Source organism: Puma concolor, chromosome B2 (genome assembly GCF_028749965.1).
Source record: "Puma concolor isolate L17-30 chromosome B2, mPumCon1.1.hap2, whole genome shotgun sequence".
In the NCBI taxonomy this organism is placed as follows: Eukaryota; Metazoa; Chordata; class Mammalia; order Carnivora; family Felidae; genus Puma; species Puma concolor.
Genome location: NC_141671.1, coordinates 101948032 through 101970654, shown reverse-complemented (window position 1 = coordinate 101970654; position 22623 = coordinate 101948032). Strand labels below are relative to the sequence as shown.

The following is a 22623-nucleotide window of genomic DNA, read 5'->3' as shown; positions in this document are numbered from 1 at the left end:
TAATTTGGTTAAAGAGAGAAAAAGGGCGCCTGGGTAGCTCAGTTGGTTAAGGATCTGACTTTGCCTCAGGCCATGATCTCATGGATCATGAGTTCAAGCCCCACATTGAGCTCTCTGCCATTAGCACAGAGAGAAAAAGACATAAAAATAAGATATTCATGTTAGGGAAAAATGGTTATTTAGAGGCGTTTTGTTAATCCATCACAGGTATATTTGCCCTGTGTCTTACAAACAAAAAAGAGGTATGTGGGTTACATGTATGAAACACTGGATCAAAAGGACCCGGTATTTGATGCAAAAGGAATAGAAACCGTCAGAAGAGATTCCTGCCCTGCTGTTTCTAAGGTAAGGTCTATCTATCTTGTGTTCATCTTTAAGAAATAAGTAGGATTTTCACCAGATTCTTTAGCTTAAACACACATGAGGTGGTCCTTCTAGTCTCTTTGTATGTAACTATCAGTGGAGGAACTATATGATTTTGAGAATTTCATTTCTAATGAAAACGACTTATTTGATTTTAGTCCTTAGTTTCTGACTTCTTCCCTCACCTTACCTTTTATCACAATTACTGAAAAACAACACATGAACTTGACAAGAATTTCCTGCCTATCACCTGGATGATGATATGTTATCATATAACAACACCCAAAAGCTAGGGAGCAGGATAAAGAAAACTAGCAATGGAAAAATTTTATAAGTAATCCATTCTAGATAAACTGAGTTACTAACACAAGTTAGAAAGATTTCTGAACAGTGGTACCATAAATTACCTAAATTTCTCAACCACGGTAATTTTAACCATAGTATTTTATATTTTTTATTTACTCAGGTCCAGACTCCTTCTGTAACAAACTAAAAATAAATGGTATAAATGAAATAGTACTCTACACACTGAGTTTTTTAAGAGCATAAAAAGCGTAATAGATGGACTATTGTCAGTGTGTCAGTATGTTATGCTATATATGTAATGTTATGTGAACTTGAGATATTATTTAATACTAGTCCCTGGAAGAGAAATCCACTGCATTCTTTCTCCAAGGGTAGAATTGTGCTTAAGCTAAATTAGCAAACTTAATGAGTAAATATATATTGGTTTCAGTATTCACAAAATACAGAACTTCCACCCAGAACTAATTTAAATTCAATCCATTCCATAAATCCACTGCATGTCAGTCATTTCCTAGTAGAAATATTTCCAGAAAATATAGCAACAGTGATTAAATATACTAGGAGATATTTTATCTTTATGAATGTATCCTTTTTTTTTTTCTTAAGATACTTGAGCGTTCTCTAAAGCTGCTATTTGAAACAAGAGACATAAGTTTAATTAAACAGTATGTTCAGCGACAGTGTATGAAGCTTCTAGAAGGAAAAGCCAGCATCCAAGATTTTATCTTTGCCAAGGAATACAGAGGAAGTTCCTCTTACAAACCTGGAGCTTGTGTGCCAGCCCTTGAACTTACAAGGTAATGATGGGGGCACCTGGGTGGCTCATTTGGTTGAGCATCTGTCTTAGCTCAGGTCATAATCTCACAGTTCATGGGTTCAAGCCCCATGTTGGGCTCTGCACTGACAGTGCAGATCCTACTTCGGATTTTCTGTTTCCCTCTCTCTCTGCCCATACCCTGCTCATGCTCACTCACTCTCAAACAAACATTACGGGGGGGGGGGGGGGGGGGGGGCGGCAGTAATGATGCATACAACAGCACAACTCTGTACCTAACAAGTGTTGTCCTAGGATGCTGAGTGGTTTGAAATAGATGAAAAGATACCTAGTCCACAGGCACATAATTGTTTCTTCACCTGCCCCAATGAAGCCTCACTAATGGTAAATAGATGCTCCCCCATACTTTGTAAGCTCTGAAGAGGAGGAAGGAACTCCTTTTCTGGGCTTCTCTTGGGAAACTAAATTCAGTGAAATTTTAATCTTGTACAGAGCTTGAATTGTCATTTTCCCACATCAAAATCCCTAGGTAGTCCTTAATAGGGATCTACCAAAGCACTTAGATGGCATCATTCTAGAATCAGATCATCTAACGAGCTAAATTTTTTCTTTCACTGTTAGATTTATGATCATTCTGACTCTTAGGAGATAGAAATTAATACATTTTAAGCTAGTTGATATATGGCAACTCATGTTGTTTTTCACAGCAATGATTTACAGATCAAGTTTTAAACTCTTAACATTATATCCATTTGGTGCTGAGTCAAATGTATATAGCTCTCAAGAAGGTTGTAACTCGAAGTTGTAATCTCGTGGTTTCATAATTATTTCACTCTCCCTTAATCTGCTAGTAAGATGCCTTCCATAACAGCCTTTGAGTGAATATTTATGTGGTTTTAAATAGGAAAATGCTTACTTACGATCGGCGCTCTGAGCCTCGAGTTGGAGAGCGAGTGCCATACGTCATCATTTATGGGGCTCCTGGAATACCACTTATCCAGTTGGTGAAGCGCCCAGTGGAAGTGCTGCAGGACCCGACTCTGAGACTGAATGCCACTTACTATATCACCAAGCAGATCCTTCCACCCCTGGCAAGAATCTTCTCACTTATTGGTATTGATGTCTTCAGCTGGTATCATGAATTACCCAGGGTAAGCCTACTAAACAGTGTATACCTGTGCTGTGACTTGCAATTTCTAGTAGAACTAAACATTTTATTTCTGTGCTGAGAGGCAACGTGGATACTCTATTATCCTAAACTGACAAAGGTGCCACACTCTTCTGGCTTCCTAAAAAAAAAAAACTTTTAAGTTTTCTACAAACACCTTCCCAGTTTCTGTCAGACTAGCCAGATTGTAGAATATTAAAATAAATCCCACCACTATGTCAGTAGTAAATACTTAATAAACCGGCTAATAAATAAATGGAGAACCAAAATTCCTTAAAAGTGGGTGTTTAGTATATAGAATACAGTGTCTAGACATAGTGCTGAAGAAATCAAACTAAAGAAGTAATGTTAAAATAGCATTATACTAAAGTAAAACATGGAATGTGGAATCTTAGCAAAGGGAGTTTTGCTTGAACTCTTCTTAGTTAGCTCATTGGAAGCCTGAAGGAACTATAGGTGATTGTGTAATAATCGCTACATTAGTCGAGGAGAGGAGCAGTTTCAGTCTGCTGTTGAGAATTAGATCTGCTCAGTCATTTGCTGTTATCTCAGACTGTGAAAGACTGATGGTATTCAGGGAAACTGGTGAAAGTTGATCTTCAAATTACTTTTACTTTCTCAGCAAGCACATATGGCCTCAAGGAAACTAATACTGAGGTTGAGGCTGTGCTTCAGAGAAGCTGTGCTGGCCAACATCTGTGATGCTGTATCCTGGCTTTGCACTGGAACGCTGTTACTGATTTTCATTTCGTCAGCAGAAAGAATGTTAAACCAATGGCATTTGTTAAGAGACTGACCTAATATTCTCTATGAAGAGTGATTTGTAAGATACAGGAGGAGACACCAAGGGTATAATAACCACATGATAATGTTATTTCAGTGTAAAAACAGTTCCAGAAGTCAAGTCTCTGAAACCAGTGTTAACTTCAAATGAAGAATGCTTAGGTGACACAGCCTAATTACATTTGAAATTCTCCAGGTTTACTTTTGCTTGAATTTTGCACCCTACTGCCTACCAAGTTACTTTTAACCCTTTTCTTGCCTTGTTTCCATGGCCCAGTTGTGCAGCCTTAAACAGTATCCACTCTCAATGTGGATTTCTTCCATTGCCCTCTCCAGTCTCCAGTGCCCTGGATGATCTCACACATCTATGTATCTCAACCAAAAAACTGAGTGGCAGGAGACTGTTTGTTTTTTTCCCAAAAGAAAAAAAGAAAAACATCATATCTGACGATATTAACACATAAGCTCTGTAAAAAGGATTTTGTCCATTTCTATAGCCCCATTATCTAGAACAGTACCTGACATAGAGTAGCTACTTAGTACTTGTTGGAAGAAGGAAATAGTGCCTTCGTAAACCTGCAGTTAGCATGAGAGCAGTGGCTCTACGTGAGGCTGGATCAGAGTTTCATTAACTTTTTAAATTTTTATTCCACTATAGTTAACATACAGTGTTCTTTTATTTCAGGTGTACAATATAGTGACTCAACAATCCCATACATTACTCAGTGCTCATCATGATAAGTGTGCCCTTAATCCCCATCACCTACCCCCCCCCACTTCCCCAAAACTTATTTCTGAATTAATGTTTTCATAGATACAGAAAGCCACCAGCTCCTCTCGAAGCGAACTTGAAGGGCGGAAAGGCACTATTTCACAGTATTTCACTACTTTGCACTGTCCTGTGTGTGATGACCTGACTCAGCATGGCATCTGTGGTAAATGTCGGAGCCAACCTCAGCATGTTGCAGTCATCCTCAACCAAGAAATTCGGGAGTTGGAACGTAAACAGGAGCAACTTGTAAAGGTACGGCCTTCTTTGCTAGACCTTTCCGGGAAATATCATCAACCCTTGAGGTATAGTTTGAGATACGAAACTGGTATGAAAAGTAGGAGTAAAAATTCTAGTATCAAAATATATAATTTGATTATAATATATAATCAAAATATCAAAAATATAATTGAACTAAATTACTTAAAGATGGCTTGGTAAAGATTTTGGATACTAACCCTTTATCAGATATGTAATTTGCAAATATCTTCTCCTGGTCCATACATTGTCTTTTAGTTTTGTTGTTTCATAATTTGTTTTTGTTTTTATGGAATAGTGTATTGTTTATTAAAACCTAGAACCACAATGTACCTCTACCCAATTTCTTTTATAATATTTACCAGTTTCTCTATCATGTCTGTCTATTTACCATTCTCATAAAAATCTGGTTGTCCTAGAGAATTGCTGGTAAACTTGAAAGGTTCACAGTCTAAGAGTCTAGATAGAAAATTAATAGTTAACATGATTGAGTCTTATTATATGCTAGAGACCTCTTACAAATGAGTAAACAGACACAAGAGGGCTAAGTATTTGCCCTACGTTATGCTGCTGATAAGTAGCCAGGCTGGGATACAGACATAAAATACAGAGATGATTTTTCAAATGTGGGAATTCTACCAGTAATAAACAGCAGAAACCTCTTTAAGTTGGAAAATGAAATCTGAGGAAACATTATCCTAGCACATTAAAAAAAAAAAAAAAGTATTTCTTGAGCGATTGTACCTTTTAAACCATTGTATTGCCAGTACAATTTTTGCTTTCAGGCTAGAGAAGAACAACTTCGGAGTGAAGTTTATTTTGTGTTATAAGAGCAATATATAAAGTTATTGAAATGTTTAAAAACCAACCAGATAATTGAGAGGCAGTGTGATTTAGTGGAAAATGAACCATAGGGCGCCTGGGTGGCTCAGTTGGTTAAGCGTCCGACTTTGGCTCAGGTCATGATCTTGCAGTCCCGTGAGTTCAAGCCCCGCATCGGGCTCTGTGCTGACAGCTCAGAGCCTGGAGCCTGCTTCAGATTCTGTGTCTTTCTCAAAAATAAACATTAAAAAAAAAAAAAAAAAAGGAAAAAAATGAACCATGCTGATAATAAGGAGGGACATCAGGATTCTAGTCTGGACTTCATTATATTGGACTTGTCCTTCCTTGGTTTTATCAGAGTTCTTTCACGGGTCCTGTCTACTTCCGACGTTGTAAATTCTCTTATAAAATCATTCCTCACGGTCCTAATAGAATTCAAACCAGGATGTGAAGGCCAGCCTCTGCACCTTGTCCTCAAGGTAAAGAAGCTTTTGAACCAAGACAGAATATCAAACTTAGCTGCCATGAAGGTGAACAGGGAGAGAAACCATGTCTTAGGAGACAAGGCTCTTAAAAAATTTGAGCATCATATGAAGATGATTAAGGATTGATAAAGCATAGACTATTTGCTCTGTACCATTCTAGCTGCCACATTTTGTACTGGCAAAATTGTTAAGTTTTAGAGAATATAGCCAGTCATCTAGAATCCATTAAACATTTCATTAAGGATGGTAGAATCTTAAAGGTATGATTATTTTGATGCAACCACAGAAACCTAGCTGTTGAAATAAGTTGATTTTTTCCTCTCTCCCCTTTCATCTCCTATATACTTCTTAAATACCCTCACTTTTCTCCTTCCTTTCTTTTATCATCCTAGTCCAAACCACCATCCTCTCTCCCCTAAACTCCTGCAGCAGCTTCCTAGCCTGACCCCCTGCCACTGTCTCCATTCTTAAAAAAATAGATCATTCTAGCCAGTGTTAAGTTTATTTTACCTATTTTGGGGGGGGGGGGGGCCTAGAATCCCAAGCAGGCTTTGCACTGTCGGCGTGAAGTCCGATGTGGGGCTCGAACTCAAACTGTGAGATCATGACCTGAAGAAATCAAGAGATGGACGCGTAACCAACTGAGACACCGAGACGCCCCTAAAATTACATTTTAAAAGTAGAAGTCTGGTACTTTCTCTTTCTGTCTGATAAAATTCAAACTCTTTAGTATGCTTTATTAGTCTTTCTCCATTCTAGCACCTACCTGCTACCTTTCAGTCCATTGCTTAACCTTCTCCCTGTTACACTCTTCAATACAATGCTATAAAGCTAGAAATTCATTATAAACTCAGAAAACAAAATGATTGTTGCCACTTGGGGAAATTTTAACTCCCAATTAAACACTACACGTAAGATTCTAGACAGCCATAGCAAATCTCAGAGAAAATTTCCATCACCTCAAACACTTTTAATAATAAACAGGAAAGAATACGGAATGAAATTAGCATCTGATTGGCTTACTTTTTCAAAAATTTTCAGAGGATAGCAAAAAGAAAGACTAAAGCAGCCTTTTTTTTTTTTTTTTTTTTTAAATGAGCTAAGTAAGTATCCCGGTTGTGGTGTTTTGAGTTTTTAAACATAAGCTGAATTTAGCTATAGTGCTCACGGTTGAAATCACCAGTAACAGATCTTGAAACTCAACATTGAGTTAAATTTAAAGAGGCAAGTAATTCCATCCTGGCTTATTTATCAGACAAGCACAGAGAGTTGCATAAACATTTATCAGTTTGTCCTGACACCTGAATATAGCTGCAGTACGTATAGCCTCAATACAGAACTTCTGTATTTGGGGATAGTTTTGAGTCTCATGGCAGAGATCTCCTTAGTGAAAGACTTCATAGAAGAACAGCATACTTTGTCATCAGAGAACACAAAGTACACAGTTTCTCAGCAGTTTGTTTGGACAGCATCATAATAATTGGTACAGTAACCTCAGGAAAACTCCTCTTCACTTGACTAATACAGATGAGAGAATGAACCAGAGCAGTTTGATTTTTCTCTCAAAAGACATATCTAGAGCAGAAGCAGCTATTTGGTATCCCTTTTGGATAACTTTTTTATTGGCGTCTGAAAAGATAAATCTGAGTAATGTGAAAAAATACTGTTTATGGCTCATTTAAAAGACGGTCTTTAATGGTAATTGGATAGCTTATTATATGAATCTTAACATACCTTTGACCTTATTAAATGAATCTTAATATACCCTATGAGCTACATAGGAGTTAGGGGTAACTACTCTCTCCTAGACAAAAATCCACATATGAATTTTGACTGTCCAAAAATTTAACTAATAGCCTGCTGTTGACCGGAAGCCTTACTAATAACTAACAGCTGAGGAACAATATTTATATGTTACATGGATTATACACTGTATCAATAAAGTAAGCTAGAAAAATCATAAGTTAGAGAAAAAACATTTATAGTACTGTACTGAGTTTATTGAAAAGAAATCCATGTATCAGTACTTACCTGTTAGAAATGCCTCAACATAGGGTAGGTGAGGCTTCAGGGATGAAAAGTAATGAAACTTCTTGTAATAAGTGTTATTTGTCTGCCAGTAATCTGTGGTGGGTCAGAGAGGAGGGACTATAAAAGTTTGTTAACACATATACATAGGACCTCTCCTATTGTTTTATGTATTCCTCTTATACTTTCAGATATGCAAGAACTGTACAGGGTGCTTTGATCGACATATCCCGTGTGTATCTCTGAATTGCCCCGTACTTTTCAAACTCTCCCGAGTAAATAGAGAATTATCCAAGGCACCATATCTCCGGCAATTACTAGACCAGTTTTAAATTGTCAGTATCACAGAATTCCAGGTGCTATTTTTTCAGTGTTTACCACTAAACTGTTGTGCATGGTGCTTTTTCAACTTTCATCGAGTCAAGTATGTTCACTGTCTATTATCTGAAGACTATGAAGGCTTTTATGCTAACTGAATTAAAAATTGTTCTTATCGATCTCTGAATAGCTCACTTCTTACAATGTACAAAGTCTCCATCCTTACACCTTTTTAACATTGTTTTATAACGTATGTGTTGAATTTGCTCCGGTATGTGTAACATCTTGTAAATCCATTTGCGTAGATCATACTGACTTCCCTGTGGAAGGAGCACTGAAAACCTCTTTAAAAAAAAACAAAACAAGACAAAAGAAAAAAAAAAAAAACCATTCGTGTGTTTTCCTTGAACTGTCTGTATCAAGACGTGTTACTTAGAGATACTCATTCACTTTATAATTTTGACTGCGAAATATTTTGTAAATACACTTTTTTACTTTTCAGACAACTGAGTAAAATAATGTGCAATGAATTTTATACAAATGATTTTCAAGTTGTTAGGTATATTTCCTCTAGGTTTTGCTTGACTCAGAGTAGAGTTGTTATTTTGATCAAACTGTGCAAACAATAGTACCATGTGTAGCATTTTGAAACCTTATTTTCTAAAACCGCTGTCTTGCTTTAGCTATTAATGGGGCATTGTGAGGAACTGTGCAAAGACATTTTTGTTACAAACCTGTGGGCCTGTTGCAATACTTTAAAAATAAAAATTTTATTCCATTTTTGCTTGTTTTGTATAGACATTTCTATTGCTTCTAAATATGCTTAAAATATTTTCTTTCCTTATGTACTGTACAGTTAATCTTATTTGCCATCATCTTGAACACAAAATGTGTATTTAGAATATTTGTATAACTGTATAAAATTAAAAAGGAATTATGTGGTCAGTGCATTGTTTTCTAAACTGGAAATCATTTTGTTTTAAAAGTTAATAATGGAAACCATATTAAAATTGAATAAAATATGAAATATGGCAGTGTGATTTTATCTTGGTCTAAGTGGTATTTCTCCACCTGTTGTATTAGCCTGTGATGGTTGCATCTTAGTAATGAGGTAAACTTAATTCATTGTTATATTCCAATTGATGCTACAAATTCCTTCACCAAACCATGCAGATTAAAAGGGAGGAGGGCAGCACAAGTAGTCTAGTCTAGCTCTCATCCTTTTATAGTTGTAAGAAGCTACTTGTTAGGGTTTCTGTGTACATTTTCATTTAGATATGACTAGTCTTGAAGCCAGGACTTTGCGGAGGGAAAACAATAATTACATTATTCCTTTTAAAAAAATTAAACACCAATTTTTTTCAATAGAAAACTATGGAAATAAGAATTACTTTCTCTTTTCTAAGTTCTGTGCTATTAGGATTCCCACTCACATCAGCTTTCCCCTTGAAACTGGACATAGTATTCTCAACAGAATAACCATTCTTAATATCTTTATTAACTGAACACTTTATAACTCTTTATAACTGAACACAACCAAACTAATCGTTGTTAAACCACAAGTGCCCAAAGCTAGCTGGGTTTACATTCTTCCCCTATCTCTGGATCCCTTTTCGGTAGGGAAGTATGTCCCTTGTAACACCGTCCTCCGAGTCTGTTAGACTACCTTTTTAAAGGAGACCCCTTTGCTGTTTAGTAACTGTCACCTGTGAGGGTACTGAAACTTGGACTTCTTTGACCAAAAAAATATTTTGCAAGAAGCTTGCGGCATACTTTCCTAATTACTTTCCCTGCCTTTTTGATCAGCTGTTAATACAAGTTTTGTATTTCACCCAGACCACAAAAAGAAAACATTCGAGTAATGCTGGAGAGAGAGAATGTCATTAACATTGGCTTAAGTTTGCCCACTTCCCACCAGTGTGTTCCTTTCCCTAGATGTGAAGTCTTAACAAAAGTTACCCACAACTGTCTCTCTTCCCCATTCCCACAGCCCAGTCAAGAGTGGGAAACAGGCAAATGCTGAACCTATAATACTCCATTCTGTATGAACTTCAGTTTCCTAAGTGTCTGGGAAGAAGGCTAAGACACTGGGAAAAACTGATAAAAATGTGAACAGAGAGCAAATTGGAGAATTTTGAGAGGAGGTAGTCCTGTGAGGGCTGAAGCAGGCTGCCCAGAGAGTCTGTGGACTCTATTAAGCCCTGCTAATTGTCACAGGTACATCTCCATTAGTCTCAGGAGGCACACAGTCCCTGCCAGCAATCACACTGCCCTGATGACCTAAAGGTCTCTTCCAGAGCTGTATTTTATCCAAGTAAAGTCTTATAGCTATGTAATCTTTATCCTTCCATTTCTGTTGTTTACCTTTTCAAAATAACTATAGGGATATTCCTTTAGGGCCTATCAAATAAGCTTTTAAATTGGTTTCTCAATTTCAGAACAATATTTCTTAAAATATACAGATGTTTGATTTTATAAAGTAAAACACTTGGCTACAAATGACATTAGGGCTCTGCCATGAACAGAGGGAAGGCAGTGGTACACCAGTAGCTATTTTTAGGCTACATGTGTTCCATTCTCTGTCAGCAAGACCTACACCTCTTAGAGTACAGTCTGCCTAGAGCACCATGATGAGACATGTTACCTCTAGCCATTTGGGGTTTTATAAAAGTGAATGAAATCTAATACCATTAATGCCCCTGAGTTCTGTTCATCATTGCTCTATATAGGAAAATTGCCAGGATTGCTTCTAGCATTTGAGATCTGAAGAAGTCGTCAAAAGCCAGCACTGAGTCCACTGTGCCTTCCTCGCCCATACCTATAGCTGTTTTCTCACTTTGGCAAAGCTCCAAGGGGGGCTAAAAAGCAAAATATCTTGTAGAGGAGCTCTCGGGTTTATAAAGTCAGGTTTCTGCGTTTATTTGGGGAGAAGAGAATGTGACCAGGAAGATAGTTGAGGCATTGTTAAATCAAAATACCATCTTATTGCCTCAGAGTCTTTACCTGACTTGCTATTAATACCATCACAGGTGCCTTTGTTGGAGGGAAGCACTGGGAGGTTCCAGGAAAATAATATGCTTGGAGTAAAGAAACCCCATGCTCTGGTCTTTCTCTTGATTGCTACTGGAAATGCAGCCCTTTCGAAAAGCTACGAATTTGGTCATAGAGATTAAGCTTAAAAATAATCATTCTTACGGACTTCAAGCTGTATTACAAAGCTGTAACCATCAAGACAGTATGGTACTGGCACAAAAACACATGCAGATCAATGGAATAGAACAGAGAACCCAGAAATGGACCCAAAAACGTACGGCCAACTAATCTTTGCCAAAGCAGGAAAGAATATCCAATGGAATAAAGAACAGCCTCTTTAGCAAGTGGTGCTGGGGAAACTGGACAGCAACAGGCAAAAAAGTGAATGTAGACCACTTTTCTTACACCATACACAAAAATAAACTCAAAATGGAAGAAAGACCTAAATTTAAGACAGGAAGCCATCAAAATCCTCGAGGGGAAAGCAAGCAAAAAATGTCTTTGACCTTGGTCACAGCAACTTCTTACTCAACACGTCTCAGGAAACAAGGGAAACAAAAGCAAAAATGAACTATTGGTACCTCATCAAAATAAAAACTTCTGCACAGCGAAGGAAACCATCAGCAAAACTAAAAGGCAACCGACAGAATGGGAGAAGATATTTGCAAATGACGTATCAGATAAAGGGTTAGTATCCAAAATCTATAAAGAACTTATCAACCTCAACACCCAAAAAACAATCCAGTGAAGAAATGGGCAAAAGACATGAGTAGACACTTCTCTGAAGAAGACATCCAGATGGCCAACCGACACATGAAAAAAAATGCTCAACATCACTCATCATCAGGGAAATACAAATCAAAACCACAATGAGATACTACCTCACACCTGTCAGAATGGCTAACATTAACAACTCAGGCAACAACAGATGTTGGCAAGGATGCAGAGAAAGAGGATCTCTTTTGCACTGGGGGTGGGAATGCAAACTGGTGCAGCCACTCTGGAAAACAGTAGGGAGGTTCCTCAAAAAAATAAAAATAGAACTACCCTACAACCCAGCAATGGCACTGCTAGGTATTTATCCAAGGGATACAGGTATGCTGCTTCAAAGAGGCACATGCACCCCAATGTTTATAGTAGCACAATGGACAATAGCCAAAGTGTGGAAGAAGCTTAAGTGTCCATCAATGGATGAATGGATAAAGAAGATGTGATATACACACACACACACACACACACACACACACACACACACAATGGAGTATTGGCAATTAAAAAGAATGAAATCTTGCCATTTGCAACTACATGGATGAAACTAGAGGGTATTATGCTAAGCGAGATTAGTCAGAGAAAGACAAATATCATATGACTTCACTCATACGGGGACTTTAAGATACAAAACAGATGAACGTAAGGGAAGGGAAGCAAAAATAATATAAAAACAGGGAGGGGAACAAAACCTGAGACTCTTAAATACAGAGAACAGGTTTACTGGAGGGTTTGTGGGAAGGGGGAATGGGCTAAATGGGTAAGGGGCATTAAGGAATGTACTCCTGAAATCAGTTGCACTATATGCTAACTTTAAATGTAAATTGAAAAATAAAAAGAATAAGTGAAGCCAAAAAAAAAGCGACATGAGATATCACTCCATACTTCTTAGAATGACCAATATCCAGAAAACTGACACTACATCCTGGTGAGGATGTGGAGTGACAGGAACTCTCATTCGTTGCTGGTAGGACTGTAAAAATGGTACTGCTACTTTGGAAGACACTTTGGCAGTTTCTTACAAAGCTAAACAATACTCTTACCTACAATCCAGCAATTGCACTACTTGGTATCTACCTAAAGTTGAAAAATAAAACCCACACAAAAACCTTCAAGTAGCAGCTTTATTCATAATTGCCAAAATGTGGAAAGAATATATCCAGACAATGGAATGTTATTCAGCACTAAAATGAAATGAGCTATAAAGCCATGAAAAGACACAGAAGAACCTTAAATGCATATTACTAAGTGAAAGAATACAATTTGGAAAGGCTACAAACTGTATGACTCTAACTATATGACAGTTTAGAAAAGTTGGGGCACCTGGGTGGCTCAGTCGGCTAAGCATCCGACTTCAGCTCAGGTCACAATCTCACAGTTCGTGGGTTCGAGCCCCACGTCGGGCTCTGTGCTGACAGCTCGGAGCCTGGAGCCTGTTTCAGATTCTGTGTCTCCCTCTCTCTCTGACCCTCCCCCGTTCATGCTCTATCTCTCTCTGTCTCAAAAATAAATAAACGTTAAAAAAAAAAAAAAAAAGAAAAGGTAAAACCATGGAGGCAATAAAGACCAGTTGTTACCAGGTTGGGAGGAGAAGAGGATGAATAGGTGGTGCATGGAAGATTTTTAGGGCAGTGAAACTACCCTGTATGATACTACAGTGGTATATATGTATGTCATTATACATTTGTCTCAATCCATAGAATGTACAACACCAAGAGTGAACCCTAATGTAAACTATGGACTTTAGGTGATAATGATGTGTCAATGTAGGTTCATCAGTTGTAACAAATGTACCACTCTGGTAGGAGCTGTTGAAAATAGGTAGCTATGCATGTGTACAGGGCAGGGGATATATGGGAAATCTCTTTACCTTCCACTCAGTTTTGCTGTGAACCTACAATTGCTCTAAAAATAAGGTTGCTGTAAACACACACACACACACACACACACACACACACAATCAGTCTTTGAAAACAACACCTTCTGCCCTGATTACTTGATAGAGGCTTCATGAAGGGGAATATGAGTGAATGCAAAGATTTACACAAATGTAAATTATTAGCTGTTCAGTAAATATTTACTGAGCACCTAAGTTGTGCCCTGCATTTTGCTCATTTAAAGATACCAAGGTAACCCACTGCATCAAGTATGTCACACTATTGGGAGAGATAGATAAGTAATGACATTATTTTCAAGATGATGCCATAAAGATGTTTTCGTCTCTTCCTCTTCTGTTGGATGAACCCAAAAATAAGAAAGAGAAAGCCAGCATTAGAGAACTCCAGAAAATTTTAGGAACAGAAGACCCCAGATGTGAACTAATTATTTAAAGGGAGAAGTTAGACCTCACAGATCACCTAGACTCCACATACTCAGGTGACCACACCCTAGCCCTCCACCCCCACCCCCGCCACACACACATAGTTGACTTTAGTCCTACTCTATAGCAAATGAGAACCAGAGAGGCACTGAACTTGAGGATGCTGGGCACTGATGGGGACAGGACTAGGTATAAGTCCTAAGAACAGGGAGATGAAGTCTGAAGTGAGACCCTCTGCCCCACACCTCGCCAAGGTGCAAAACACCAAAAGCCAAGTCCACGCTCCCATATCACTGTGTGCTTCTTTGGCTTATAATAATTACAGTTGCTTATTTATACCAACTTTTGATATCAGTCTCTCCATTAAATTCTATATATCATGAAGTCAGAGATCATGTCTGATATGCTCCCCAACATAACCCACCACCAGCATAACACCCTCATATTACTGATAAATAACAGTGAATTGAAGGGTTTAAAATGCCCATCTGGTGAAAAACTGACAGTATTTCCCCTACTGTTATTCAGCAGAGTACTGGAAGTCCTAGCCACAGCAGACAAGAGGAAGGAATAAAAGGCATCCAAATTGGTAAGGAAGAAGTAAAACTTTCATTGTTTGCAGATGACATGATGCTATATATGCAAAACTCCACCCCCAAAAAAAAGAAAGAAAAGAAAGTAAAAAATAAATATTAAAAACAAAAAAAAATTTTTTTAAATAAACTCAAAAAAACTACTGAAACTGATAAATTCAGTAGGGTTCCAGGATACAAAATCAATATACAGAAATCCATTGTATTTCTATACACGAATAAAGGAGCAGAAAGAGAAATTAAGAAAATACTATTTATACCTGAGTCAGAAGTAATAAACTACCTGGGGATGAACTGAACCAAGAAGGTAAAAGACCTGTACTCTGAAAACTATAATGTTGATGAAAGAAATTGAAGATGACACAAATAAAAAGATATTCCATGCTCATGGATTGGAAGAACAAATACTGTTAATGTGGCTATACTACCAAAACCAATCTACAGATTTAATGCAATCCCTATCAAAATGCCAATAGCATTTTTTCACAGAACTAGAATAATCATAAAATTTGTATGGAACCACAAAGGACCTCAAAGAGCCAAAGCAATCTTCAAAAAGAACAAAACTGGAGGTATCACAATCCCAGATTATAAGGCATACTACAAAGCTGTAGCAATCAAAACAGTATGGCACTGGCACAAAAATAGACATATAGATCAAGAGAACAGAACGGAGAGCCCAGAAATAAATCCCCCATTATGTGGTCAACTAATCTTCTAAGATGTCAAGAATATTTAATGGGAAAAAGCCTCAACAAATGGTGCTGGGAAAACTGGAGAGCTACATGCAACAGAATGAATCTGGACCACTTTCTCACACCATACACAAAAATAAACACAAAATGGATTAAAGACCTAAATGTGAAACCCGAGCCATAAAAATCCTACAAGACAACACAGGTAGTAATGTCTCCAATAATGGTCATACCAACATCTTTCTAGATATGTCTCATGAGGCAAGAGAAATAAAAGCAAAAACTGTTGGGACTACATCAAAATAAAAAAGCTTCTACACAGCAAAGGAAACAATCAATCAAACTAAAACACAGCTTACTGAATGGGAGAAGATATTTGCAAATGACATATCCCATTAAGAGTTAGTATCCAAAATACATAAGGAATTTATATAACAACACCAAAACAAAAAAGAAATCCAATTTAAAAATGGGCATCAAACATGAACATTTTTCCAAAGAAGACATCCCCATGGCCAATAGACACATGAAAACGTTCTCATCACTCATCCTCAGTAAAATACAAATCAGGGGTGCCTGGGTGGCTCAGTCAGTCAAGCATCTGATTATTGATTTGGTCTCAGGTCATGATCTCAGTCATGAGATCAAGCCCCAGATGGGGCTCTGTGCTGACAGCGTGGAACCTGCTTGAGATTCTCTCTTGCTCTCCCTTTCTCCCCTCTCTCTCTTCCCCATCTCCTGCTGTCTCTCTCTCTCAAATAAACATTTTTAAAAAATTAAAGAAACAGCAAGTGTTGGCAAGGATGTGGAGAAAAAAGAATTCTCATGATCTGTTGGTGAGAATGCAAACTGGTGCAGCTGCTGTGGAAAACAGTATGGAAGTTCCTCAAAAAGTTAAAAATAGAATTAATATTTGGGTAATTTATCCAAAGACTGCAAAAACACTAATCTGAAAAGATAAATGCCCCCCTGTTTATTGCAGCATTATTTACAATAGGCAAATTATGGAAGCAACCCAAGTGTCCATCAATACATGAATGGATAAAGAAGTACATACATACATATATACAGACATATACACACACATATACCTACAATGGAATATTATTCAGTCAAAAAAAGAATGAAATTTTCCCATTTGCAACAACATGGATGGAGCTAGATAGTATAATGCTAACTGAAATAACTCAGTCAGAGGCAAACATATGATTTCACTTATATGCAGAATTTAAGAAACAAAGAAAGAAAGAAAAGAAAAGGGTCAAAAAACCAGCGGGAGGAAGGGAGGGTGAGAGAGAATCCTAAATGTATAGAACTGCTGGTTACCCGAAGGGAATAAACTGTTGGGGGAATGGGTGAAATGGGTGAAGGGGATTAAGATTACACTTAATGTGATGAACAGTGAATATACAGTTGTTGAATCACTGTATTGTGCACCTGAAACTAATGTAACACTGTATGTTAACTGACAACCAAGGCCTAGGAAGGGTTGAACAGTAAAGATCATCTCCTACAGGAGACCACCCCTTTATGAAGTGGCTGTTTTATCTAGAAACCAACACAGAGAGTCAAGGAACATGGAAAATCAGAGAAATGTGTTCCTAACAAAAGAACAAGGCAAAACCCCAGAAAAAGTCATGAAACAGATGAATGATTTACCTTGTAAGGAGTTACAATAACAGTCATAAAGATGCTCAACAAGATCAAGAGAATAATGCATGAACAGAGAATTTCAACAAAAAGATACAAAATGTAAGGAAGTACCAAACAGAAGTCACAGAACAAAAGAATACAATAACTGAACTGAAAAATACATTTAGAGGGGTTCAATAACAGACTAGATGAAGCTGAAAAAGAAATCAGCTCAAAGACATAGCAATGTAATCCATCCAATCAGAGTAGCAAAAAGTAAAAAGAATGAAAAACAGTGAAGCTAGTTAGAGAGACTGATGAGACAACATCAAGAAGACTAATATTTGCAGTACGGGGAGGAGGACGGAGGGGTCCAGAAAGAGGAGAGAAAGAAAGGAACAGAAAATCATTTAAAGAAACCATGGTTGAAAACTTCCTTAACCTGGGGAGGGAAAAAGATATCCAGGTCCAGAAATCACAGAGAGTTCCAAATAACATGAACTCAAACAAACCCCACACCAAAACACATTATAATTAAATTGTCAAAAGTTAAAGACAAGGAGAGGATCTTAAAAGCAGCAAGAGAAAAACTTGTTATGTATAAGGACATCCTACTAAGACTAAAAGCGGATTTTTCAGCAGAGACTTTGCAGGCCAGAAGGGAGTGGCATGACACAAAATGCTCAAAGAAAAAAAAAAAACTGCCATACAAGAATCCTCTACCCAGTAAAGTTGTCCTTCAGAATTGAATGAGAGATAGTCATCCACACAAGCAAAAGCCAAAGGAGTCGGCGACACTAGACCAACCTTACAAGAAATGTTAAAGGGACTTCTTCAAGCTGAGATGAGGGGGTACTAATTAGTAAGAGAAAATATATATGAAAGTATAAATTTCAGTAGTAAAGATAAATATATAGTTAAATTCAGAATAATCTAATGTGATGGTGATAGGCTAATCACTTGTAAACCTAGTATAAAGGTTAAAAGACAAATATAGTAAAAATAATTATAACTACAATAATTTGTCAATGGGTACACAAGATAAAAAGATTTAAACTATAGGGCACCTGGATGGCTTAGTCAGGTAAGCATTCAACTTCAGCTGAGGTCACGATCTCACAGTTTGTGGGTTCGAGCCCTATGTGGGGCTCTGTTCTGACAGCTCAGAGCCTGGAGCCTGCTTTGGATTCTGTGTCTCCCTCTCTCTGCCCCTCCCCCACTCATGCTCTGTCTCTCTCTCTCTCTTGAAAATAAACATTTAAAAAATTTTTTTAAGATTTAAACTGTGACATCAAAAACAAATGTGGGGTAGGGAGAGTAAAAATATAGAGCTCTAAAATGCATTCAAATGAGACTTGGAGGGGAAGATGGTGGCACAGTAGGAAGATCTGGGCTCACCCTGTCCCACAAATACAACTAGACAACTATCAAATCATCCTTAAATACCCCAGAAACTGATCTGAAGATTGCCAAGTCTCCACAACTAAAGATAGAGAAGAGGCCACATCAAAGAAGGTAGGAAGTGTGGAGATGGGGCTTAGGAGAGAAACAGATTATGGCCGCTGTGGTGGGAAGGGAGCCACAGTCATGGAAAAGGGCAAGAGGTAGTCTAACACACAGGGAAGTACATGGGGGAAATAGAACCCACAGCACTGGCTTAGAAAGCAAGAGGGGCCAAATTTTTTGAGTTTTTGAAACCAGTGGGGCATAAAGCCTGGAGTTTTAAAGGTCAGCATGCTTGCCTGTGGGAGAGCTTGGAAGACATTGGGGCTGCTCTTGGAGAAAAGGCAGGGCAAACAGCCCAGGGACTGGGAAACATGGAAACAGCAATCTGAAGGGCACCTGTTACACACAGTGGGGAGGTTAGTTTGCCCATCTTGGAGCATGTCCCAGAGAGGCAGCATTCACAGAGAGATCTCTCTGGGATCAAAAGGACTTGGGGCGCCTGGGTGGCGCAGTCGGTTAAGCGTCCGACTTCAGCCAGGTCACGATCTCGCGGTCCGTGAGTTCGAGCCCCGCGTCGGGCTCTGGGCTGATGGCTCAGAGCCTGGAGCCTGTTTCCGATTCTGTGTCTCCCTCTCTCTCTGCCCCTCGCCCGTTCATGCTCTGTCTCTCTCTGTCCCAAAAATAAATAAACGTTGAAAAAAAAAAAAAAAAAAAAGGACTGGCAGGTGCTATTTCCCTTCCCCTGCCCCTCAGCATAAATAGAGCCATCTGTGGGAGCCACCAGAGGGCCAACACTCACTACCTAACTTGCTTGCACCAAACCCGCCCCACTGCACTCCAGAAGAACCATGGTTCCCAGTCATGTTTGCCTCAGTCCCAGCATGACTGGATCCTTCCCCGAGAAGACCAGCCCAACCCCTGCCAACACTACATCCCCTGACTGGGGAGTTTTGCAAGGCTTCAGTTCCAGTGGCAGTGGCAGCAGGTCTCATTTCACAAGCAGACCAGAGCACACCTATTTAAAACGTACCACATTCAGGTCAGGGACCAAACACTGCCCATAGCAGGCATCTGTAGATGACTGGCCTGAAGGATAAAGAGGCCAGGACATAACAGCAGAGTGTAGGCAGCACACATTAAAGACACTCCCAGAATTGCCAGGGCCTGGAGAATAGCAAACACTACACAGCAGGGCACTATAGAACCTCTTCTTCACAAAGCCGTTACCCTTGGGGTGCCTAGATAGCTCAGTTGGTTAAGCATCTAACTCTTGATTTCAGCTCCGGTCATGAGTTCACAGTTGTGAGATCAAGCCCTCTGTTGGGGTCCACGTTGAGCACAGAGTCTGCATAAGATTCTCTCTCTCCCTCCCTCTCAAAAAACAAAAACAAAAACAAAAACAAAAAACAAAACACCCAAAGCCTTTATCCTCAAGAACAGGAGACATAGCTGACTTTCCTAACACAGAGAAACAGGCACAGGACTTAGACAAAATGAGAAGACAAAGGAATTTGTCCTAAATGAAAAAACAGGGTAAGGCCACAGCTGAAGATCTATAAGGACACTACAAGAAAAGAAAATTACAGGCCAATATCCCTGATGAATGTAATTACAAAAACTCATTAAGATTTTTTTTTTCTTTTTTTAAAGCAAGGGGGTGCCTGAGTGGCTCAGTCAGTTAAACGTCTGATTTCAGCTCAGGTCATGATCTCGTGGTTCATGAATTTGAGCCCCTCATCAGGCTACATGCTGACAGCTTGGAACCTAGAGCCTGCTTCGGATCTGTACCTCCCTCTCTCTGCCTCTCTCCTCCTTGTGCTCTTTCTCTCTCTCAAAAATAAACATTACAAAAATTTTTTTAGCAAATTGAATTCAACAACACATTGAAAGGATTATACACCATGACCAATGTACCTATCAAGTGGGAGGCAAGGATAGTTCATCATGTGCAAATTGATCAATGCAATACACCACATTAGCAAAATGAACGATGAGAATTATATGATCATCTCAATAGAAACAGAAGTATCTGACACAGTTCAACATTCATTCATGATAAAAACTCAACAAAGTGGGTACGGAAGGAACATACCTCAACAGAATAAAGGCAATATATGACAAGTCCGTGACTAACATCATACTCAGTGGTGAAAAACTGAAAGCTTTTCCTCTAAGATCAGGAACAAGACAAAAGATGTCCATTCCCACCACATACTACTGGAAGTCTTAGGCAGAACCATTAGGCAAGATATAAAAGTCATCCAAATCAGAAGGGGAAAGTAAAACCATCTCTACTTGCAGATAATATACTGTAGAAAACCCTAGACTCCACCAAAAAACTGTTAGAACTAATAAATGAATTCAGTAAAGTTGTAGGATACAAAATCAATACACAGAAATATGTTGCATTTCTATATACTAATAATGAACTTTCAGAAAAAGAAATTAAGAAAGCAATCCCATTTACAATTGCACCAAAAAGAATAAAATACTTAGGAATAAGTTTAACCAAGGAGGTGAAAGACCTACTCTCTGAAAACTGTAAGACATTGATGAAAGAAATTGAAAAAGACACAATAAATGTACAGATATTTCATGCTCATGTGTTGGAAGAATAATGTTAAAATGTCCATATTACCCAAAGCAATATAAAGATTCAATGCAATCCTGAATTCCACATATGGCATTTTCACAGAACTAGAACAAAGAATGCTAAAATTTGATAGAACCACAAATAGCCAAAACAACCTTGAGAAAGGACAAAACCAGGGGAATCATGATCCCTGATTTCAAACTATTTTACAAAGCTGTAGTAATCAAAACAATATGGTATTGCCATAAAATCAGACACATCAGTCAATAGAACAGAGAAGGAGCCAAGGTGGCAGAACAGCATGGAAGTTGTTGGGATTTTCTGTTTTTTGTTTTGTGTGTGTGTGTGATGCCTGAAATGCAGCCAGATCAATGCTAAACCATCTTGCACACCTAGAAAACTGATTTGAGGATTAACACAACAATCTGCACAACCTGAACCACAGAACTCAGCAGGTACATGGTGCAGAGAGGTGAACTGGGGGAGAGAGAAGCCACGGAGGGCAGGGAGATGTTTTTGCTTGTGGAGAGAGGATGGAGATGGGGGGAGAGTATGAGAAAAGCACCCCCCCAAAAAGCAGCTGGAGAGAAAGTGGAAAATGGAAACAGCCACAGGGACTGAACTAAAAAGAGAGAAAAGAGAGAGTTTAAATTCCATTAAGACTCTATAAACAGGAGGAGTGCAGAGTCTGGAACTCCACAGCTCGATACCTGGCAGTGCTCTGGTGGGAAAAGCAAATCACCAGGAGCAGAGAGCGAGGTCCGAGGGGTCCTCTGACCACACGAGGAGAGGTGGTTTCCCTGCTGGGAGGGCATTTGGAAAGGCTGTGTGGCCTCCTCACAGGCAAAGGTCCCAGCGGACCCCAGAGAACAACCACATTCGCTGGTGTTGGAACAAGGACGTAAAAGGTGAAGCCTGGTGCCAGATGTGTGTTGTCATTTGCCATAATCCCTGAAATGCTGTAGCTACATGATCACAAGAACTTTTTCTGGGATGGGCTGGAACCCACCCACAGTCTTGGCATCAGCAGCAGCACAGTCTTGTGGACGTTCCTGGGAGCGGGCTGGTACCTGGCCATTGCTCAGCGAGACCCTCCCCCAAGGGTCTGAGTGGGTCAAAGCTGCAGTCCCTCAGAAGTGAGAGGTTGAGAAACACAGCTGCATCTGAGATAAAACTCAGGAGGGAGGTGCCACCTAGCAGCCTGACAGCCTGGTCACAGACAAAGTAGAAGCAAGAAGGAGATGCGAAGCCAGAGACAAAGGAGGGGTGCTTGATTGCCAGTCAGGGAGAGCACAAGAGTTCTGATACTAGAGACTGGGTAGCTGGGAGACGCAATTTTCACCCCTCCCATGCATGCGCATACACGCCTACAGGCACCACAACAATTGACCTCAGTAAGCTAAGCAGCACTATATAGTGGAGAATGGAGCCATTACACTAAGCCCCGCCCAACTGGGCCAACTGCACC

General features: G+C 39.0%; 1 protein-coding gene across 2 annotated transcripts in view; it reads left to right on the top strand.

Moving 5' to 3' along the window:
• The window catches only part of REV3L (REV3 like, DNA directed polymerase zeta catalytic subunit), a 176077-nt gene extending 166962 nt beyond the window's left edge, over nucleotides 1-9115 (top strand). For both annotated transcript variants that reach the window (XM_086707602.1, XM_086707603.1), the window contains 5 exons: nucleotides 208-345; nucleotides 1276-1466; nucleotides 2349-2595; nucleotides 4210-4419; nucleotides 7949-9115. In XM_086707602.1, coding sequence (XP_086563728.1) covers nucleotides 208-345; nucleotides 1276-1466; nucleotides 2349-2595; nucleotides 4210-4419; nucleotides 7949-8089 — 927 coding nt within the window. In that variant the 3' untranslated portion in view covers nucleotides 8090-9115. The remainder of the gene's footprint in view (nucleotides 1-207; nucleotides 346-1275; nucleotides 1467-2348; nucleotides 2596-4209; nucleotides 4420-7948) is intronic.
• The last annotated feature ends 13508 nt before the right edge of the window (nucleotides 9116-22623 follow it).